The 17,662-nt window shown below is 58.7% G+C and overlaps 3 protein-coding genes across 5 annotated transcripts; 1 reads left to right on the plus strand and 2 right to left on the minus strand.

The window, feature by feature from the left end:
- Nucleotides 1-3,378: 3,378 nt before the first annotated feature.
- On the minus strand, nucleotides 3,379-7,012 carry SLX1A (SLX1 homolog A, structure-specific endonuclease subunit). Of its 2 annotated transcripts, XM_023191232.1 has the most exons (6): nucleotides 6,563-7,012; nucleotides 6,024-6,075; nucleotides 5,588-5,929; nucleotides 3,841-3,968; nucleotides 3,585-3,672; nucleotides 3,379-3,505 (listed from the first exon to the last, which is right to left on the minus strand). In XM_023191232.1, the coding sequence occupies exons 1-6, from the start codon at nucleotides 6,985-6,987 to the stop codon at nucleotides 3,476-3,478; spliced, it is 1,065 nt and encodes a 354-aa protein (XP_023047000.1). In that variant the 5' UTR covers nucleotides 6,988-7,012; the 3' UTR covers nucleotides 3,379-3,475. The 2 variants fall into 2 exon arrangements, with proteins under 2 accessions (XP_023047000.1, XP_023047001.1); XM_023191233.1 differs by lacking the exons at nucleotides 3,379-3,505; nucleotides 3,585-3,672; nucleotides 3,841-3,968 and adding an exon at nucleotides 3,975-4,166.
- BOLA2B (bolA family member 2B) lies at nucleotides 6,134-7,917 on the plus strand. 2 transcript variants are annotated; one of them, XM_023191234.1, is made up of 3 exons: nucleotides 6,134-7,302; nucleotides 7,379-7,476; nucleotides 7,775-7,917. In XM_023191234.1, exons 1-3 carry the CDS (start codon nucleotides 7,042-7,044, stop codon nucleotides 7,872-7,874), a joined length of 459 nt encoding a protein of 152 aa, XP_023047002.1. In that variant the 5' UTR covers nucleotides 6,134-7,041; the 3' UTR covers nucleotides 7,875-7,917. The 2 variants fall into 2 exon arrangements, with proteins under 2 accessions (XP_023047002.1, XP_023047003.1); XM_023191235.1 differs by having other exon boundaries at nucleotides 7,006-7,302; nucleotides 7,417-7,476; nucleotides 7,775-7,915.
- Nucleotides 7,918-11,380: 3,463 nt separating this feature from the next.
- On the minus strand, nucleotides 11,381-17,428 carry CORO1A (coronin 1A). The gene is made up of 11 exons (XM_023191231.1): nucleotides 16,813-17,428; nucleotides 15,131-15,329; nucleotides 13,722-13,844; nucleotides 13,497-13,626; nucleotides 13,219-13,403; nucleotides 12,944-13,063; nucleotides 12,617-12,721; nucleotides 12,359-12,504; nucleotides 12,204-12,261; nucleotides 11,874-12,089; nucleotides 11,381-11,598 (listed from the first exon to the last, which is right to left on the minus strand). Exons 2-11 carry the CDS (start codon nucleotides 15,326-15,328, stop codon nucleotides 11,494-11,496), a joined length of 1,386 nt encoding a protein of 461 aa, XP_023046999.1. The 5' UTR covers nucleotide 15,329; nucleotides 16,813-17,428; the 3' UTR covers nucleotides 11,381-11,493.
- Between the last annotated feature and the right edge of the window lie 234 nt (nucleotides 17,429-17,662).

The raw sequence follows: 17,662 nt of genomic DNA on the forward strand, positions 1-17,662 counted from the left end.
TGGGCGGGAGGTGTCCTGAATCAGCTCCATGTTCCTGCGTCAGGGGCCAGAGCGAGGCCCATTCCCTTAACACCATCACAACAGCACCGCGTGCGGAATTCTTTTTTTTTTCCCCTCAGATAGAGCCTCACTCTGTCACCCAAGCTGGAGTGCAGTGGCACATTCTCAGCTCACTGCAAACTGTGCCTCTTGGGTTCAAGCAATCCTCCCGCCTTGGCCTCCCAAGTAGCTAGGATTACAAACGTGTACAACCACGCTCAGCTTTTTTTTTTTTAAATAGAGACGGGGTTTCACCATGTTGGCCAGGCTGGTCTCGAACTCCTGGCCTCAAGTGATTCATCTGCCTTGGCCTCCCAAAGTGCTGGGATTACAGGCGTGAGCCAGCGCCCGGCTGCCCCTTGGCAGAGATTTTGCTTTCAGGGATGTCACTGAGGCCTAGGGAGGCTGAGCAACTTGCCCGTGTTCACAAAGCCAGTCAGTGGCGGGTCTGGGACTGAAACCAGGTCAGCCTCTAGTGTGGTGGTTCCCCAGTGTGGCCACACCTTTCATTCACCTGCAGAGTTGTTCAAAATCCAAGGCCTGGGGCATAGTGCAGACCAGTGAAAGCACCCTCGCGGCACGGGTGTGTGAAGGTCTCCAGGAAGAGTCCAGCTGCACTGAGGAAGCTCCAGGGCCTGCCTGTGCTGTCTCCCTACCAGCCAGTGCCCTCTGTCTCACCATTTCCTGCTGTGACCCCCAGCCTCCATCCAGTGGGCTCCTCTTCCCAATGCTCCCCTCCTTGAGCCCCTCAGGCCCCTCACATGTGGAAACCTCCCAGGCTGGCCATGGTCCATCTGGGCTCCAGAACAAACACGGCCCATTGAGCAACTAAGCTGGTACTGGGTGCCAGAGCCTGGTGTGGGAATGAACACTCTGATGACTCAGCAAAAGGAGGGGCGCAGGCAGGGTGACTTCCGCCTGTAATCCCAGAGCCTTGGGAGGCCAACGGGAAAGGATCCCTTGAGCCCCGGAGTTTGAGACCAACCTGGACAACAAAGCAACCCCTCTCCTCTACAGAAACATTTTTCAAAATTAGCCGGGTGTGGTGGCTTGCTCTTGTAAGCCCAGCTACTCAGGAGGTTGAGGCGGCAGGATTGCCTTAGCCTAGGAATTTGAGGCTGCAGTGGGCCAGGATCCCACTACACTCCAGACTGGGTGACAGAGCAACACCTTCTCTCAAAAATCTACAAAGGAAAAGCAGGAATGGAGGGGGATTCTGGCCAGACTGGGTTGTCTAATTGAAATGGGATATCCATGGGAAAAGGCAGGGATGACAGAGGCCTCAGCTTCTGGAATGTTGGAGCCACAAGCTGAGCAGGGTGAGGGGGCCCTGAGCCATTCCACTGAGTCACTCACCCGAGCTCTCGGGAACCTGGCCTGTGCTCTCCTTGCCTGCAGGGGCTGAGTGTGGATGCAGTGTAGGGAGTGCAGGGCTGCTCTCTGCCCTGAGGGTTTTGAAGGTCCAATGTGGGAGGGATCTAGAGTCAGGGCTGGGACTTGACTCAACTCCAGGAAGGAAGGGGTGGGGTTGAGGGTGGGGAAGCTTCTCCATTACCCTCCTTAGCACCACAGCTCCAGCCAAGCTTGGAGTGATCTACAAACCCAAGATGTGAGTTTAGTGTGTAGAAAACATAAGAATGAAAGGCAAAAGCGGCCAACATTGGTATTTGGGTTTTTTTTGTTTTGTTTTGTTTTCGAGCTGTCACCAGGCTCCTGACCCTCCCTCTGAACTCCACCCTGCAGGGCAGACCAACAGACAAGATTTCTTTTTTTTTTTTTTTTTTGTGAGACGGAGTCTCGCTCTCTCACCCAGGCTGCAGTGCAGTGGCACGATCTCAGTTCACTGTAACCTCCACCTCCTGGGTTCAAGTGATTCTCCTGTCTCAGCCTCCCAAGTAGCTGGGATTACAGGTGTGCGCCACTACACCCGGCTAATTTTTCCTTTTTCAGTAGAGACGGGGTTTCGCCATGTTGGCCAGGCTGGTCTCAAACTCCTGAGCTCAGATGATCCGCCTGCCTCGGCCTCCCAAAGTGCTGAGATTACAGTCCTGGCTGACAAGCTTTCTCTAAGTGACCCAGGCAAGGGAGGTGAGTGAATGGAAGGGAAAGGTGGGATAGGCAGGCCCGGGAAAAGTCACCTACCTGCTGGCTACAGGCCAGTCTTGAAGGTGGCAGGGGTTCTGGCCCAGTGCAGTCCATAGGCCCCCAGCAGCCCAGGCATTCTAGGCTCTGACCACAAGGCCAGTCTGGAGTAATGTGTATGGGCAAAGTGAAGGCACAGAAGTGGAGCAGAACATGGACGTATAGAACAAGAAAGAGGCTGAGCGTGGTGGCTCACACCTGTAATCCCAGTACTTTGGGAGGCTGATGCGGCAGGATCACATGAGGTCAGCAGTTCAAGACCAGGCTGGCCAACATGGTAAAACCCTGTCTCTACTAAAAATACAAAAATTAGCTGGGCATGATGGCGGGCACCTGTAATCCTAGCTACTGGGGAGGCTGAGGCAAGAGAATCGCTTGAACCCAGGAGGCGGAGGTTTTGGTGAGCCAAGATCATGCCACTGCACTCCAGCCTGGGCAACAGTGAACCTCTGTCTCAAAAAAAAAAAACGACCAGGTGTAGTGATTCATGTCTGTAATCCCAGCACTCTGGGAGGCCGAGGCAGACAGACTATGAGGTCAGGAGTTCCAGACCAGCCTGGCCAACATAGTGAATCCCCATCTCTACTAAAAATACAAAAATTAGCCAGGCGTGGTGGCACATTACTGTAGTCCCAGCTACCTGGGAGCCTGAGGCAGGAGAATTGCTTGAACCCGGGAGGCAGAGGTTGCAGTGAGCCAAGACTGAGCCATTGCACTCCAGCCTGGGTGACAAAAAAAAAAGAACAAGAAAGGACAAGGACACTGGAGTCCCATCGCCCTGGGAGCCAACCCCAGCTTCATGGCTCCCGGGCAACTTCACAGAGCATCAATAGAAGATCCTAGAAGAACAACAACCCTGGCAAGTGCTTTTCTTTCCCTGGGTTTGAAGGAGGCTCCACAGACAAGAGACTGGAAGCCACAGGGCCCCATGGAAGGAGGGCGTCCCCCCATCCTCCGTGGTCTTTGTCCTATTTGCATTCAATTCCAAGGTAAGTCTCCCAGGCTCTCAAGAATTGCATGAGCTCAGAGGCAAGTGGGGGAAAGCTGAGGCATGGGGTTTCCAGGCAGAGTAGAAGCTGTTCACATGCTACTGCCAGGGGCCCCTCCTGCCTCCTCTGTTTCCCTGAGGAAGCCCCGTGACTGGCAGGACCTTGGGCTGCTAGCTCTGCCCCCACCCTCGGCATCCACCATAAGGCACCCTTGACTCAGACTTTATTGTACTCAAGTAAAAACCCGCCGGACCCGCGGCAGGTGGCACAGAAAAGAGGTAGGAGGTGGGTAGGGACACTGAGGATCAGGTCTCCAGCAGGTCTGTCCAGTGTGCCTGCAGAGGCAAGAAGGTTGGTCACAGGCAGACCAGGGCAGACAGCAGGGTAGGGAGCCCGCCACCAAAGCCCACTCACCTCTTCTAATTCTGAGTCTTCTACTTCTTTCTCAGTGTCCATCTGGCACAGCCAGATCAGGTCTCCCCAAAGCAGTGACTTCTCACAGCTACCAAGGAGAGGGGCAGGTAGGAGATACAGAGTCGGATGCCACAAGCCCCCTCCAGTATCGGCCCTGGATGCTGAGATGAGGACTCAGCTGCCTGGGCCTGGATTGCACAACTGGGCACCCTCTTCCCAGAGCTGGACCAGGCTGGGGCTGGGGGACTGCACTTACCTAGGGCATTGGCCCTCTAGGGGCAGAAGCTGCCCTGGTTCTTCCCGAAGGAACTCCTCTGCCAGGCAGATCACATGGGCCCTTAGCCAGCAGCCAGGGTTGGGGCAACACAAGGGTCCCTCTTCATCCTGTCCCAGGCAGCCAGCAGGTAAGAGACAAGGAGGGAGAGGGAGCTGGTGGCAAGCCCCCTGTGCAGCAGGCACTGTTCCCGGCATCACACAGCTCCATTCCGTGAGGCAGCAGTAACTCTTATTTGCATCTTACGAATGAAGAAACTGAGGTGCAGAGTTAAAATCCTTGCCCCTGGGACTAAGCTGGTAAATGCCCTGTGAACATCAGCAGTGACTGATTAAGTCACAGCCTCACCACTGCAGCCAGGACTGAACTTCCTCACAGCTCAACAACCCCTGGCAGGTCACTGAATCTCCACAGGGCAAGTCCTCTACTCAATGGCAATTACCAGGAGCTCAGTAGAAGGCACCCATCGTCCATTATTTTATTAAATATTTAGGCTGAGCACAGTGGCTCATGCCTGTAATACCAGCATTTTGGGAGGCTTAGGTGGGCAGGATCACCTGACGTCAGGAGTTTGAGACCAGCCTGGCCAGCATGGTTGAAACTCCGTCTCTACTAAAAATACAAAAATTAGCCAGGCGCGGTGGCAGGTGCCTGTAATCCCAGCTACTCCGGAGGCTGAGGCAGGAGAATTGCTTGAAACCGGGAGGCAGAGGTTGCCGTGAGCCAAGATCGCACCATTACATTCCAGCCTGAGAAACAGAGTGAGATTCCGTCCCCCCAAAAAAAAGAAAAAGAAAAAGAAAATTTCTGGGCCATCGGCTCTGTGCAGAACTTTGTTCTACAGCAGTGGTAAGTGCTGCCCTCTGAGAGTGCAGTATGGCAGTTGGGGTGGGAGTGACTAATGAGATCAAGAAAACATGTAGCATGCCAGACAATATTCAGTGTTAAGGGAAAGGGGGTAGCAGAAAAGTGCACAAGAATGAGCTGCAATTCATTACATTGTTTTAGAGACAGGGTCATGTCCAGGCATGATGGCTCACGCCTATAATCCCAGCACTCTGGGAGGCTGAGGCAGGCAGAGATCACTTGAGGTCAGGAGTTTGAGACCAGCCTGGCCAACATGGTGAAACCCCATCTCTACTAAAAACACAAAAATTGGGCAGGTGTGGTGGCACACTTGCGAAGTTGAGACAGGAGAATCGCTTGAACCTGGGAGGCGGAGGTTCCAGTGAGCTGAGATCACTGCACTCCAGCCTGGGCAACAGCAAGACTCCCTCTAAAAAAGAGAGAGAGATAGACAGGGTCATGCTCTGTCGACCACCCTGGAGTACAGCGGGGCGATCGTAGCTTACTGCAGCCTTGAACTCCTGGGCTTAAGCAATCCTCCCACCACAGCCTTCCCAGTAGCTGGGATTACAGTCTCCTGCTTGCCACCATGCTCGACTACTCAGAGCTGCGATTATAAATCGGGAACCAGAGAAGACCTCACTGAGAAGGTGGTAGGTTATCAAGACAGATGGCCTAGGGAAGAATCTTTTCATTAAAGGGGAAATGGTGAAGGCCCTGAGCAGGCCCTGCTTTGCTCAGGAATGGCCGTAAGTACTATAGCATCTGCATCTTAGAGATGGGGATAGGGTGGCCAAAGAGTATCAGTGGGTTTCCCTCAAGAAAGAGCTGGATCCGAAGTCGTCTGGACCCTAGAGCCGCCCGTGCCTGGGGGGGACCTCACCTGGATGGTCTGGGCGCACAGGGAGCAGCAAGCCCCTGGATCCCCCTGGTCTGGCTCAGGCTCAGCGTCATCAAAGGGACCTGCGCGGCGCCTTGGGGCCGGGGCCTGGGGCGGTGGAGGCCCGAAGGCCAGGGGCACGTGGGGCGGCGGCGGCAGGCAGAGGTCCTGGCGGAGGTCCGGGCGCAGCCAGCGCAACGTGAGCGGGAGGCGCGCCCAGGGCGGTGCGCGCAGCATGTGCGCCAGCACGCGCAGGTGGAACGCGAAGGCCGTCTCTCCGCGCAGGCGAGGCCCCACGTGCGCCAGGCGGCGCGAGGCGTGAGGATGCTGCCAGGCCCACTCAAACTGCGGGCGGGGTACAGGGGCGTCAGGGCGGCTCGGAGCAAGGGGCGGACTCCAAGCCCTCGCCCGGCCGCTGCCGCCCGGTCTCCTTCCTTACCCGAAGGGCAGCCACGGCGGACGGGAAGCCGTGCACGACGAGCACCATCTCCCTGGGGAGGAGAAAGGGGGTGTCCCTGTCGCAGCCCAGCGCCTTAGCCGCGGGTCCCCTCCAATCCCACCCAAAAGCGGGGTCCGCATTCCCGGCTTCAGCCAAACCCCAAGCCCCGCCCCGACCTGAAGGCACGCCCCCTGCACCTGACCACCTCAGGCCCTGCCTCCAGCCCAGGTTCCCATCTGTCCCCCCCTCCTCTCCCTCCTGCGCTCCACCCGACCCCAGCGTGCCCACCAAGACCCCTACGCTGGAACCCAGCCTGGATCACCGCCCCCGCCCCAGCTAGCTCCTTCCCTGAGTTCCGCCGCGGAGATGCCCCGGGCACCGCCTCCCCGTCACGCTCCTCCCCTGCAACAGGCCCAGTCCCCGCCCCGGACGCCCCGCCCATGTCACAGTCCTGGCCGATCTTTCTCATCAGGCCTGTGCCTCGTGGGGTCCGCCTCGTCCGGGAAGCTTTCCTCCCGGCACAGCCCTCCCTGTCTCACCAAGGCCCTCGCCCGCTGGTCCGCCAGGCCCCGCCTTTTTTGCGGCCCCCATTGTGCTGCTGGACCCGACGAGCAGGGTTGACAGTGAACCCCACGTAGACGCGGCCCCGGTACCGGGGGTTCAGGCAGTAGAGCAGGTAGACGCCGAAGAAGCGCCCTGGCCTCGCCGTGACCCCCGCGGGACCCATCGGGCCTTGTGGTTCGGGAACCGCAGCAGGGGGTTGATTGCCGTGACCTAGGGTCCAGGGGAGGGGTGGATCGCTAGGGTTGCAGGGTGCTTGCTTCGGAACAAGCTCTCGGGGACTATCCGGAGGCAGCCTGGAGGCCGCCGTATCGCGGGTACGTGCCCCTCTCCTATCTGGAGGCGGGTGTAGAAGTCCGACAGCGGAAGCCAGACTGCTGTCCTGTCGGCGAGTGCCTACCATTCAGCATTGGCTCCGCCCGAGTCCCACCTTCCTCAGACTCTGACTGGCTGACAGATGGCAAGCGCGAAAAGCCCGGACCGTTGGAAAGCCCGGCTGCTTGAGGGCGGAAGTGCTGCGTTGACGTACGCCTTAGTAAGGGCGGAAGTGAGTTTCCCAGCGGAAGTGGCTCCTGTAAGGCTGCAAGGCGGCGTGGCCAGCGTCGGAGCAGGGGTTGTGTTCCCGCTGGGCTGCCGTCCCAGCTGGACTACCGGCATGGAACTCAGCGCCGAATACCTCCGGGAGAAGCTGCAGCGGGACCTGGAGGCGGAGCATGTGGTGAGTTGAGCCGCCGGACGGGAGAAAAGAGCTCGGGAGGCAGGTTCGGCACCATTCATGTTCTTCCGCTCGGTAGGAGGTGGAGGACACGACCCTCAACCGTTGCGCCTGTAGCTTCCGAGTCCTGGTGGTGTCGGCCAAGTTCGAGGGGAAACCGCTGCTTCAGAGACACAGGTGAGGCCCTGGGAGCACCTTGCCCAGGGCGGTCTCAGCTCCTCCACCACAACCCCAGCCACTCCCCGTACCCCTGCAACCTAACTGCCGCACTCCCCCGCAGTGTGGCTCAGGGACCTTGAGGATCCCGCCTTCGTGACCTCTGCTTCGAGTATTTCGATGTAGACCCTCTCCCCACGTACGTGTTCCCACGGCCTGGGGACTACAACCTTGGAGACACCCACAGTCTCTTGGGTCACCCTGGTCTCGGGGTGTGCGATCCTCACCTGCCTTTTCCTAACCCCATCTCTCGCCCCAGGCTGGTAAACGCGTGCCTAGCAGAAGAACTCCCGCACATCCATGCCTTTGAACAGAAAACCCTGACCCCAGAGCAGTGGGCACGTGAGCGACAGAAATGAGGGACTGGGATCTGCACAGCCATTAAATTATAAATCTGGACCAGCTTCTGTGTCAGTGTGTGTGTGGGAGGGATGCTGAGGCCGAGTCTAGGACCTGGCCTCTCCCTGCCCTGCCTCCGTCCATTGTTTTACCTTGGACACGTCCGTGTCTCCATCTAGGTCTCTATCCCTGCTTGTAAAATGAAAGTTCTACTGTAAAAGTCCCTTCCAGGGTCTACCGAGAAAGCCTTCTCTCTCTAACTCTGTGTAGACGTCTGGGAGTCTGTACTGCCACCAGCCACCCAACTCCCAGAGAGCTCAGGGTTCCTGCTCTTTGCCAGCCTTCAATATGCAGAGATGAGAAAGTGATCCGGGTTTCAGGGCCCTGACCAGTTGAACAAATCTCTCCCTCTCCCCGACATCACTGCAGTATCAGAGGCACCATATAGAATTCCGCACATTCCCTGCAGGTTCCCCCGACCTTCCCAGGCCCAAGAGGGAGTGGTGCCCAGGTAGGGGCTCATCAACACCTGGAATGCTGATGTTTTCAGACCCGCTGGAGAAGGTTCCATTGGCCCCATAGCCCTGGGCTTGATGTGTCTACAGCTGCCCCCTGGAGGACCATGGAAGTTTTCGGAATAGTGGATGTGGGACGGGGATAGGGGTGAGATTAGACCAGGAATATAAGGCTGACCTGAGTCAGAAAATTGGGACAGGTGATGCCCCGGTATCAGTCTTCACCACAGGTTAGTAGGGTTGCTAGGACCTTGTTTTTTTCAATTGTTTTTTGTTTGTTTGTTTGAGACAGGGCCTTCATCTGTCGCCCAGGCTGCAGTACAGTGCACCATCTCAGCTAATTGCAACCTCTGCCTCCCAGGTTCGAAAGATTCTTGTGCTTCAGCCTCCTGAGTAGCTGGGATTACAAGCATGCGCCACCATGCCCGGCTAATTTTTGTACTTTTAGTAGAGACAAGGTTTCACCATGTTGGCCAGGCCGGTCTCAAACTCCTGGCCTCAAGTGATCTGCCTGCCTTGGTCTCCCAAAGTGCTGGGATTATAGGCGGGAGCCACGGTGCCTGGTCCAGGTTGCTAGGACTTTGAACAGAGGTCCCTGAGACCTAGGGAGGGAGCCCCAGTTGGGGCCGGGGCTTGTTGAGAGTAAGAAATTGCAAGTTTCAGCCATCACACACTCTGTTCTCCTGCATTTTTGTTTGTTTGTTTGTTTGTTTGTTTGTTTTTTGATGGAGTCTTGCTCTGTTGCCCAGGCTGGAGTACAGTGGCGTGACCTTGGCTCACTACAACTTCTGCCTCCCGAGTTCAAGCGATTCTCCTACCTCAGCCTCCCTAGTAGCTGGGATTACAGGCGCACGCCACCACACCCAGCTAACTTTTGTTTTTGTTTGTTTGTTTTTGAGACGGAGTTTCGCTCTTGTTGCCCAGGCTGGAGTGCAATGGCATGATCTCGGCTCACTGCAACCTCCGCCTCCTGGGTTCAAGTGATTCTCCTGCCTCAGCCTCCCGAGTAGCTGGGATTACAGGTATGCGCCACCACGCCTGTCTAATTTTGTATTTTTAATAGAGATGGGGTTTCTCCATGTTGGTCAGGTTGGTCTTGAACTCCCAACCTCAGGTGATCCGCCCACCTCGGCCTCCCAAAGTGTTGGGATTACAAGCATGAACCACCACGCCCAGCTTTATTCTTTGTTTTCTTCCCACACCTCTACTGCCCAGGTAGTTTTCTATGGCATACTGAAGAGGTGGGGCCTGGAAATGAGGCCATGGGTGGTCCCTGCTTGATATGAACCAAACCCCACTATGGCTAAGATGCCCATCCCAGACAGCCCTGTGTCCTCCCATCTCAGGATAACCCGCTAAGTTGGGCATCAAAACCTATTCCCACGCCCATTCCCCACAAGGCATGACAGACCTGTTCCTGCCAGGTCCCTCACAGAGGCCAGGCCTAGGCAGAACCCACAGGAAGGGCTAGAGAGGCAGAAGCACTCACTACACAGGGGAAGACTCTGAACTCAAAAGGGGAAACATAAGGCCAGGCATGGCCGTAATTACGGCTCACTCCTGTAATCCCAGCACTTTGGGAGGCTGAGGCAGGCAGATCACTTGATGCCAGGAGTTTGAGACCAGTCTGGCCAACATGGTGGGACCCCACCTCTACTGAAAACACAAAAGTTAGCCAGACGTGGTGGCTCACGCCTGTAATCCCAGCCACTTGGGAGGCTGAGGCACGAGAATGGCTTGAACCCAGAAGGCAGAGGTTGCAGTGAGCTGAGATTGTGCCATTGTACTCCATTTGGGCTACAAGAATGAAACTCCCTCTCAGAAAAAATTAAATTAAAAAGTAGGGAGACTTAGACTCTGACTTGAGCTCTACCCTTCAGTGAGCTGGGTTCCTACTTTCAGCCTCAGTTTCTTCTCTGGTAAACTAGGGTCAGCCTGTTGCTTTAGTTCTGTCTTTTCCTCACAAAAAGTTCCCTTGTTTTACGTATTAAAACACACACACACACACACACACACACATATATATATATATATATTTTTTTTTTTTGAGATTAAGTCTCACTCTTGTCCCCCAGGCTGGAGTGCAATGGTATGATCTTGGCCCACTGCAACCTTTGCCTCAGGTTCAAGCAATTCTCTTGCCTCAGCCTCCCGAGTAGCTGAGATTACAGGTGCCTGCCACCACGCCCAGCTAATTTTTGTATCTTTAGTACAGACGGGGTTTCACCAAGTTGGCCAGGCTGGTCTCGAACTTCTGACCTCGCCTGCCTCGGCCTCCTAAAGTGCTGGGATTACAGGCGTGAGCTGCCGCACCTGGCCTATTTATATTTTTTAGAGACAGTGTCTTGCTCTGTCACTCAGGCTGCAGTGCAGTGGTGCGATGGCTCATTGCAGCCTCGACCTCCTGGGCTCAAGGGATCCTCCCGCCTCAGCCTCCTGAGTAGCTGGAACTATAGGTGTGCACTGCTATGCCTGGCTAATTTTTTATGTTATTTTTTGTAGAGACGGTATCTCGCCATGTTGCTCAGGGAGGTCTCAAACTCCTGAGCTCAAGGGATCCTCCCGCCTCAGCCTCCCAGAGTGCTGGGATTATAGACGTGAGTCCCCATGCCCGGCCTCCCTCGTTATTTTTATCTTTGGACCTGCAGTTTAGAAGATGCCCACCCTGTAAGTGATGGTTGGTTCATTTCCTCACAAGCAACAGTGCCAGCAGAGTCACGTGCAACCTGATGTTTTGGTTGATTAGGAAAAGCAGATTTTCGGTAAATTGGGAATTATTGAGGTCCTAAGCTAGGGCCTTAAATAGCTCAGCTGCGTCAGCTCTGAGAATGAGCTTGGAAACGGAGAGCAGCCTCCTGGCCCGCATCAGCATGGCTGGTTTCTACCCACGAAGGCCCCGTTCCCGTGCCTGCCATGGGTCAGTCCCCTCAGCATGGTGGAGGGGAAGCTCTAGGGCTGGTCCGTTCAGCAAACCCCACGTCTAGGGAGCCAGTCATCAAGAGTCTGGGAGGTACCAGAAAATAAAGCCATTTTATTATGATTTTTTTAATCTGCCATGTGACTGGGAATGGGGAGTGAGTGGATGGGTGTGAATGGCTGACCCTGCTGAAGGCCCTGTGGGGCTCTACTTGGCCTGGACTGTCTCCTCCAGCCTGTCCAAGCGCTTCTGGAGCTCCTGCACCGTGGCCTGGAGCTTCCTCATCTCCTCCTCCAGCCGGGACACAGCATCCTGAGGACCCGGTGCTGCGTTAGGCCCAGCTCCTCCCTGGCTCCCCTTACCGCAGCATCTGCTGAGCCCCATCCCTAGAGCCCTGGCCTTGGGCCCTTTAGTCGCTCAGCTGGTTGCTGCCTAGAGACCTGCAGGCCTATCAATCTAAAACCTATGTTCTGAGGCCTCAGGATTACCCACTCCCAGCCCCGCAAAGATTCCCAATGTTGTGAGTTGGAGCTGCCCCGAATGCCAGCCCCACCCGCCCTCCCAGTTTTATTCCCTGGCCCTCTCACCGAGCTGGGAGTGCCACTGGCCTCTGGTGCTGCCCTCCTGCGCCCGGTGTCCAGGCCCCGGTTGACCCTCAGCTCCCGGCTCTTTGGGGGTACGTAGCCATCCTTGAGGGAGATGAGGAGGGGCCCAGCATCCCGACCCCCCAGCCACTCCTCAGCCGTGAGGGCAGGGTCGGGCCCTGCGGTGGGTGGGTACAGGTCCTCCTGGAACAGGTCCGACTGTGGGCAATGCCAGGGCTAGTGAGGAAAGCGCTTATGCCAGGACACCCCCCCCTGCAAGACTGCAAAGTCGGTGCCCAGCCTGAAGCCCAGGGTGGGGCGGGGGAGCATCACCTTTCGAGGCACTGTCATGGCAATGGGCTCACACCTCCGCTCGTGCAGCTTGTAGAACCTATGGGAAGGGGAAGGTAAGCGGGGCCCACAGCCTGGTTGGGCGGGCTTGGGACTGCCCAAGGAGTATGCTGTGGTCAGGGTCGGGAGTCAGTCACCTGGCAATCTCACACTTGTTCACCTCCAGGCCACGTTTGGGCATGTAGCCCATGCCCCGCTGGGACTCCTTGGAACTGAACATGGAGAGATAGTGCAGGAACGGGGCCTCAGAAGTGATCTCAAAGTACCGGATCGAGCTGTCACCCTGTAGGTGGCGGGTGCGGAGGGAGGGTCAATACCAGCGGATGCCCACTGCTCTGGCCGTCTCCAGACCCATCCTGCCCACCTCCCACCCCCACCCCGTCTGATGAGGCCACCTTGCCACAGAGGTAGACGATGTTGGTGTCAGGGTCAAAGAAGGGCAGCAGGACACCACTGCTGGTGTCCAGCTCCTGCAGGGACAGTGGCTCCTCCAGGTGCTTCTGTAGACACAGGTGAGAGGTAACATCCCAGGCCCTGGGATGGTGGTCTTCCCTGGGCAGTGACCTGTGAGGGCCCTCCTGACCAACCAGTGGGAACACCCATCTCATGCCTGGGTAAACTGAGGCCCATGGCCATCCTGCCAGGTGAGTGGCAGAGCAGGGACGAAACTTTCAGTCTGGTTCCCAGCCCGGGGGCACTCGGCTTCCTGCCCCGGCACTCACTGTGTCCCACAGCGCCACCTGCCGCTCACTCATGCGGCTGAAGCCCGTGGTCAGGATCTTCCCCTCTGACACGAACACCGCACGCACGGGCCGGGTCCCCTCATGGGGACGGTCCTTCTCCTGCAAGGAAAGGGAGGTAGTAAGTCAGGCACCCATACACACCCTACGGGGCCAGTCCCATGTGGAGGCGAGGGAGGGTAGCATCCAAGGGCCTGGTTGATGGTGGATAAGGATAAAGTCTGTAGGGTCAAGGGTCAGGGTGGATGGCAACTCACAGCTACGACAGTGCATTTGCGGGGCTCAATGATGCGCACGCGCTTGTCGCGGCAGGAGGTACAAATGAGGCCTCCGTCTCGGCTCCAGTCCACACTGTAGATCGTGTCTGGGTGCACCTCTGGGCCCAGCGTCAGCATGGCTGCCCCAGTGCCCACATCCCACACCATGATCACGTTGTCACAACCTGCACATTCCCCACAGTGTCAGAAGCCATGAGCCTCCTGCCCTCATCCACTGCAGGCCACCAGCCACCCCCAGGCCCCTCCTCCCACAGCACCTGCACTGAGCAGCACGTTCTGGGCTGTGGGGTGCCAGGCCACGATGCCCACACGCTTGGTGTGGCCCTCCAGGGTGACGACAGGCTCCCGCAGGGGCAGCATCAGGCCCCCATCCGGGATCTCCCACACCTGCAGAGAAGGGGCCCGTGAGTCTTCAGGACTCCAAATGTCAGATCCCATCCTAGAGCCCCTCTCCCAGCCCATGGGTCCCCACCACCACTCACCATGACTGTGCAGTCCTCGGAGCCACTGGCAATGACGTTGTCATTGTGAGGGCACCAGGCGATGTCTAGCACAGGGGCTGTGTGGCCACAGACCGTGGGCGCATTCTTGTCCACACGTCCAGTCTAAAGGCACAGCAGGGCCTTGAATGGAGGTGCTTTTGCCCCCCAAACCCAATCCAACCTCCCCACACCTCCTTCAGAGAGGCCCAGAGAGGAAAGAAAGTTGTGGGGTCCCTGGGGGCTGGACCAGGGCCTGGGGTGGGGGGTTCTTCTCTTGTTCCAGTCCCCAAATGGCCTGGGCAAACCCCAGGAGGGCTGGCCACGCATAGCAGAGGATGGGGCCCATGCAAAACCCTGGTGGAGTTCCCGCCGCTCTCTGTCTCAGTCTGTCTCTGCCCTTAGAGTTGGCACCTCCACCCCAGCTTTCCCGAGTGAGGCTTCCATGGGCACAACTGGCCCTGGAGTCAGGACAGGTGTATGGGGGCTGGGGGGGGGGGGTAGGGGCGGCTCCCCAGAGAGTGAGTGTGAGAGGTGGGGCTGCAGGGGTGGGTCCTCCCAAAAGGAGAGGGGTCAGAGAGCCTGTCATAACCGGCCCCAGGCAGGAGCAGAGGTTTGGAAATGGCTTCTTCCGGGGACAGCTGCTTCAGCAGGGCTTCCTGTGTGACAGCCGTGCGGGGCGCGGGCCCATCTCTGAGCCCGACAACCACTTCCTCTTCTCTTTGCTTCCATCGGCCCTTTTAAGGTAACAACTTGGGGCCCCTCTCCCCTTCCTGTCTTACCCCTCAAAGAGCACAGGAGTGTGCTGGGGGTGTGGGGCAGCAGATAGCCAGGGGAGAGGGCAGCAGGCTCCAGGGGAGGGCAGGGCTGGGGTTGGGGAGAGTGCCTCTTGCATCATCCCTGCCTGCGAGCTGGGGGCCAGAGTTGCTAGGTCCTAAGACAGGCCCAGAGCCAGAGTCCCTCCCAACTCTGAGAATGCTGCCAGGGCCCCCAGACGCCATCCCAACCCTCTCTGTGTTTCCATGGGGAGAAAGCCCTAGGCCGAGGCTGGGGAGGGCTGGTCATGGGGTCTGCAAGACTGTCTGCAGTCGGGGTCCCCCAGACCCCATCACAGCCCTCTGTGTTTCCAGCCCCAGGCTGAGGCTCAGAAGGGCTGGTCATGGGCCTGCAGGACTGTCTGTAGTCCTGGTCACTGGTGTGACCCATCTTGTGTTGGCTCCTTCTGAGTGTCAGTTTCCACACAGCCACAGCACAGAGGAGCTGGGGGAAATGTAAGGCTCATGGGGCCCAGCTCAGTTTTCCAGATGGCAACACAGACCCTGAAGGGCCTGGTGACAGTCACCTAATCAGGACCTCCACAGAGCCATGGGTCGGGTGGAGGAGCTGCTTCCCCCAGGGCCCCAGGGGCTCACCTTGCCCAGGGGCAACACCAGGAAGGCCCCTCCCCCACTGGCTTCACAGATCAGGGCCACAAACTTAGGGTTGACAGCACAGAAACCACTGTCCCAGGTGGTCTGTGAGACGCGCACATCTTCATAGCACTGGTCGGCCTTGGCCGGCTGTCCAAACACGTGGCGGAACTTGCTGGAGCGGACCACCTGCCGGCTCATTCTAGGGGCACACAGGATAAGAGCATTTCTCCCTTTGGGTCAACTCTGATCTTCCAGTGGTCCCCACCTCCCCCAGGACACCCCTCAGTCTGGCTTTCGAGGTCCCAGCATCATCTCCAGGGGCTCCCTATCCTTTCCTCTGTGGCTTATGCCCGCTCGCTTTCCCCAGCCTCTCCTTCCATCTAACCTGCAAGCCCCCTTCTCCCTGGCCCCAGGCCACTCAGAGTCACACTCTCAATCTGTACCCTCAGCCTCTGCAACAGAGCCTGGCGTGGTGTTGCCCCCACTGCATGTTTGTTGACTGACTGGCTGATGGATGCAGAGCCCGTCCTTCCTAATGGTTCAGACTCAGGCGTCATCAGCCCAGATGGCTCTGAGGGTGGGTTCTCTCTTAGTTACGGTGTCCAGAGCCCACCTCCCTCACACCCACACAGCCCTTCCTAAAGGCAGGGACAGGGACTGGCCTCCTTCCCCTGCCGGTGTGGGGCTGGACACAGGAGGAAGTGGCGTGGGGGCTGCCTGAGGGGAGTGAGGCGGCAGGATGGCTTCCCCAGCAGGTCTCTGGCTCAGGTCCCAGTATCTTCTCCTCCCCATACCTCTGCCTCTCGCCTTCGCTCAGAAAAGCAGGTGCCCTTAAGAGCCATCTCCACCCCCATGTGAACTGCACACAGGAAGGGAGAAGCCACTCCAGCTGCTCTGATGTCCAGCTAGGATGGTTTCCCCCAGTGTCTGGTGGGGAGCAAGGAACTCCAGGGACGACCTTGTGCCACCGCATCACCCTCCTGCTCAGGGAAGGGGCCTGTGCTGCCGCTCGGAGGGTACCGTGCCCAGAGCCTCTGCCCCTAGCCTCAGCCTCGCCTACTCACTGGGGGCTCCAGCACCCCCGGCCACCCCAGGACTCCCAAAGAGGCTGCTAGGTCGGCCTGCCCAAAGAGCGGTGAGGAGCGTACGTGAAGAGCCCCAGTCTTGAGGAGCAGCCGGGGTCTGGAGAGAGAGGAGCCCCGGACCAGAGGTGGGGGACAGGAAGCCATCGCCCCACCCTGCCTCCTCCCCCGCCGCAGGTACCAGGCCCGGAAACCACGGAAAGGGGAACTTGGTCTTTTCTTGTTTTGCTCTCAACCCCTTCCTGTCTCCAAGCCCAGGGCAGCTGCCCCACTCACCCCACCCTGCCCCCGTCCCCACCCTCCCCGAGACTTAATTCCGGGGGGAGTTGGGCCCTCGACACTGTGCTGACCCCCATCCGCCCACCTCCATCTTGGCCGCGGTGGTCCCTCGCCCTCGCCTCCGCAGAGCGCTCTGGGGCCCCGGCGGCCCCCACTCCAGGCAGCGTCCCCCCACGGGCTGCTGCGCCCGCTCCCTGGCCCCGGCGCTGGCTGGGTCGCGGTGACAGCCGCGCGCCCCCGCAACCCGCGGCTCCCACACGCGCGCCGCCCCACAGGTGGCCCTCGCCCCGGCCCACCCGCGCCTCATGGGCCCAGCCTCACCTGCTGCAGAGAGAGGACAGTGACCCCCCAAAAGCCGGAGGTGGAGGAGGAGGAGGAAGAGGAGGAAGGAGCTGGAGGAGCCGGGGACTCGCCCGCTGAGGATGCTCTTGTCAAGACAATGAATGAGAAGCAGCCGTGCGCCCGCCTCCCGGGTGGCCGCGCCCCTTGGGGCGGAGCTCTTCCAGGCCCGCCCTGCGCTCCCGCGCCCCCGCTGCGGCCGCCTGCCTCCCCTGCCCCAGCCCGCGCCCCACGTTGGTTCCCAACCGTAGCGCAGGCTGCCAGCCCGGCTCTGGGAAGCGAATCTGCACTTCTTTTTAAAATGTCAAACGGCAAAAACACCCCGTTGCTTCTTTTCTCCCTGCGTCCGCCCCTAGCCTCCTCTCCAGCCTTTCCCTGGCAGGCACGAAAGCGCTCCAGGCCCGCCCGCCAGGCCTCGGTGCCCGCCCCGGCCCGGCGGCGCCGCCCCCTCCTCCTGACCACGCAGTCGCGAGCGCGGGGAACGCGGGGGGCGCGGGGGACACGGGCGAAGAGGATCCCCGAGCGCGCTCCCGGACCCAAGGGACCTGGCTCTTGCCTCGCTCCGAGATCTACACATGGGTGGCCCCGGGAGTCGCATCTCCTCCCTGGGTCTCCTGTCTTCATCGGGAACACCCCTGCCCTCCTGCTGAAATAATTCGGCATCACGTGCCAGGGGCTACAGGGTCGAGCGAGGCAGGCGAGCTAGGCAGGCTCCCGCCCCTGAAGAGCCCAGCCTGGGGGAAGGAGGAGGAGCCCACGGCCGCTCCTAGCCCCGGGTTTGGCGAAGGCTCGAGGGCAAGGAGGAGTAGTTTCCACCCTTAGATTCAGAGAT

Source organism: Piliocolobus tephrosceles, chromosome 17 (genome assembly GCF_002776525.5).
Source record: "Piliocolobus tephrosceles isolate RC106 chromosome 17, ASM277652v3, whole genome shotgun sequence".
Taxonomy (NCBI): Eukaryota; Metazoa; Chordata; class Mammalia; order Primates; family Cercopithecidae; genus Piliocolobus; species Piliocolobus tephrosceles.

Bases quoted from the DNA above. Each gene is read 5' to 3' on its own strand.
- SLX1A (XM_023191232.1), bottom strand. From the start codon at position 6,987: ATGGTAGGCACTCGCCGACAGGACAGCAGTCTGGCTTCCGCTGTCGGA. The intron at 6,076-6,562 runs GTGAGACAGGGA...TCTCCTCCCCAG, and splicing joins ACCAGCGGGCGAGGGCCTTG to GGAGATGGTGCTCGTCGTGC. The intron at 3,969-5,587 runs GTGAGGTCCCCC...TGCCTGGGACAG, and splicing joins TGTGCGCCCAGACCATCCAG to GATGAAGAGGGACCCTTGTG.
- CORO1A (XM_023191231.1), bottom strand. From the start codon at position 15,328: ATGAGCCGGCAGGTGGTCCGCTCCAGCAAGTTCCGCCACGTGTTTGGA. The intron at 13,627-13,721 runs GTGAGTGGTGGT...CCTTCTCTGCAG, and splicing joins CCGAGGACTGCACAGTCATG to GTGTGGGAGATCCCGGATGG. The intron at 12,262-12,358 runs GTGACTGACTCC...CCCTTCCCATAG, and splicing joins AACAAGTGTGAGATTGCCAG to GTTCTACAAGCTGCACGAGC.
- BOLA2B (XM_023191234.1), top strand. From the start codon at position 7,042: ATGGCAAGCGCGAAAAGCCCGGACCGTTGGAAAGCCCGGCTGCTTGAG. The intron at 7,303-7,378 runs GTGAGTTGAGCC...TCCGCTCGGTAG, and splicing joins ACCTGGAGGCGGAGCATGTG to GAGGTGGAGGACACGACCCT. The intron at 7,477-7,774 runs GTGAGGCCCTGG...CTCTCGCCCCAG, and splicing joins CCGCTGCTTCAGAGACACAG to GCTGGTAAACGCGTGCCTAG.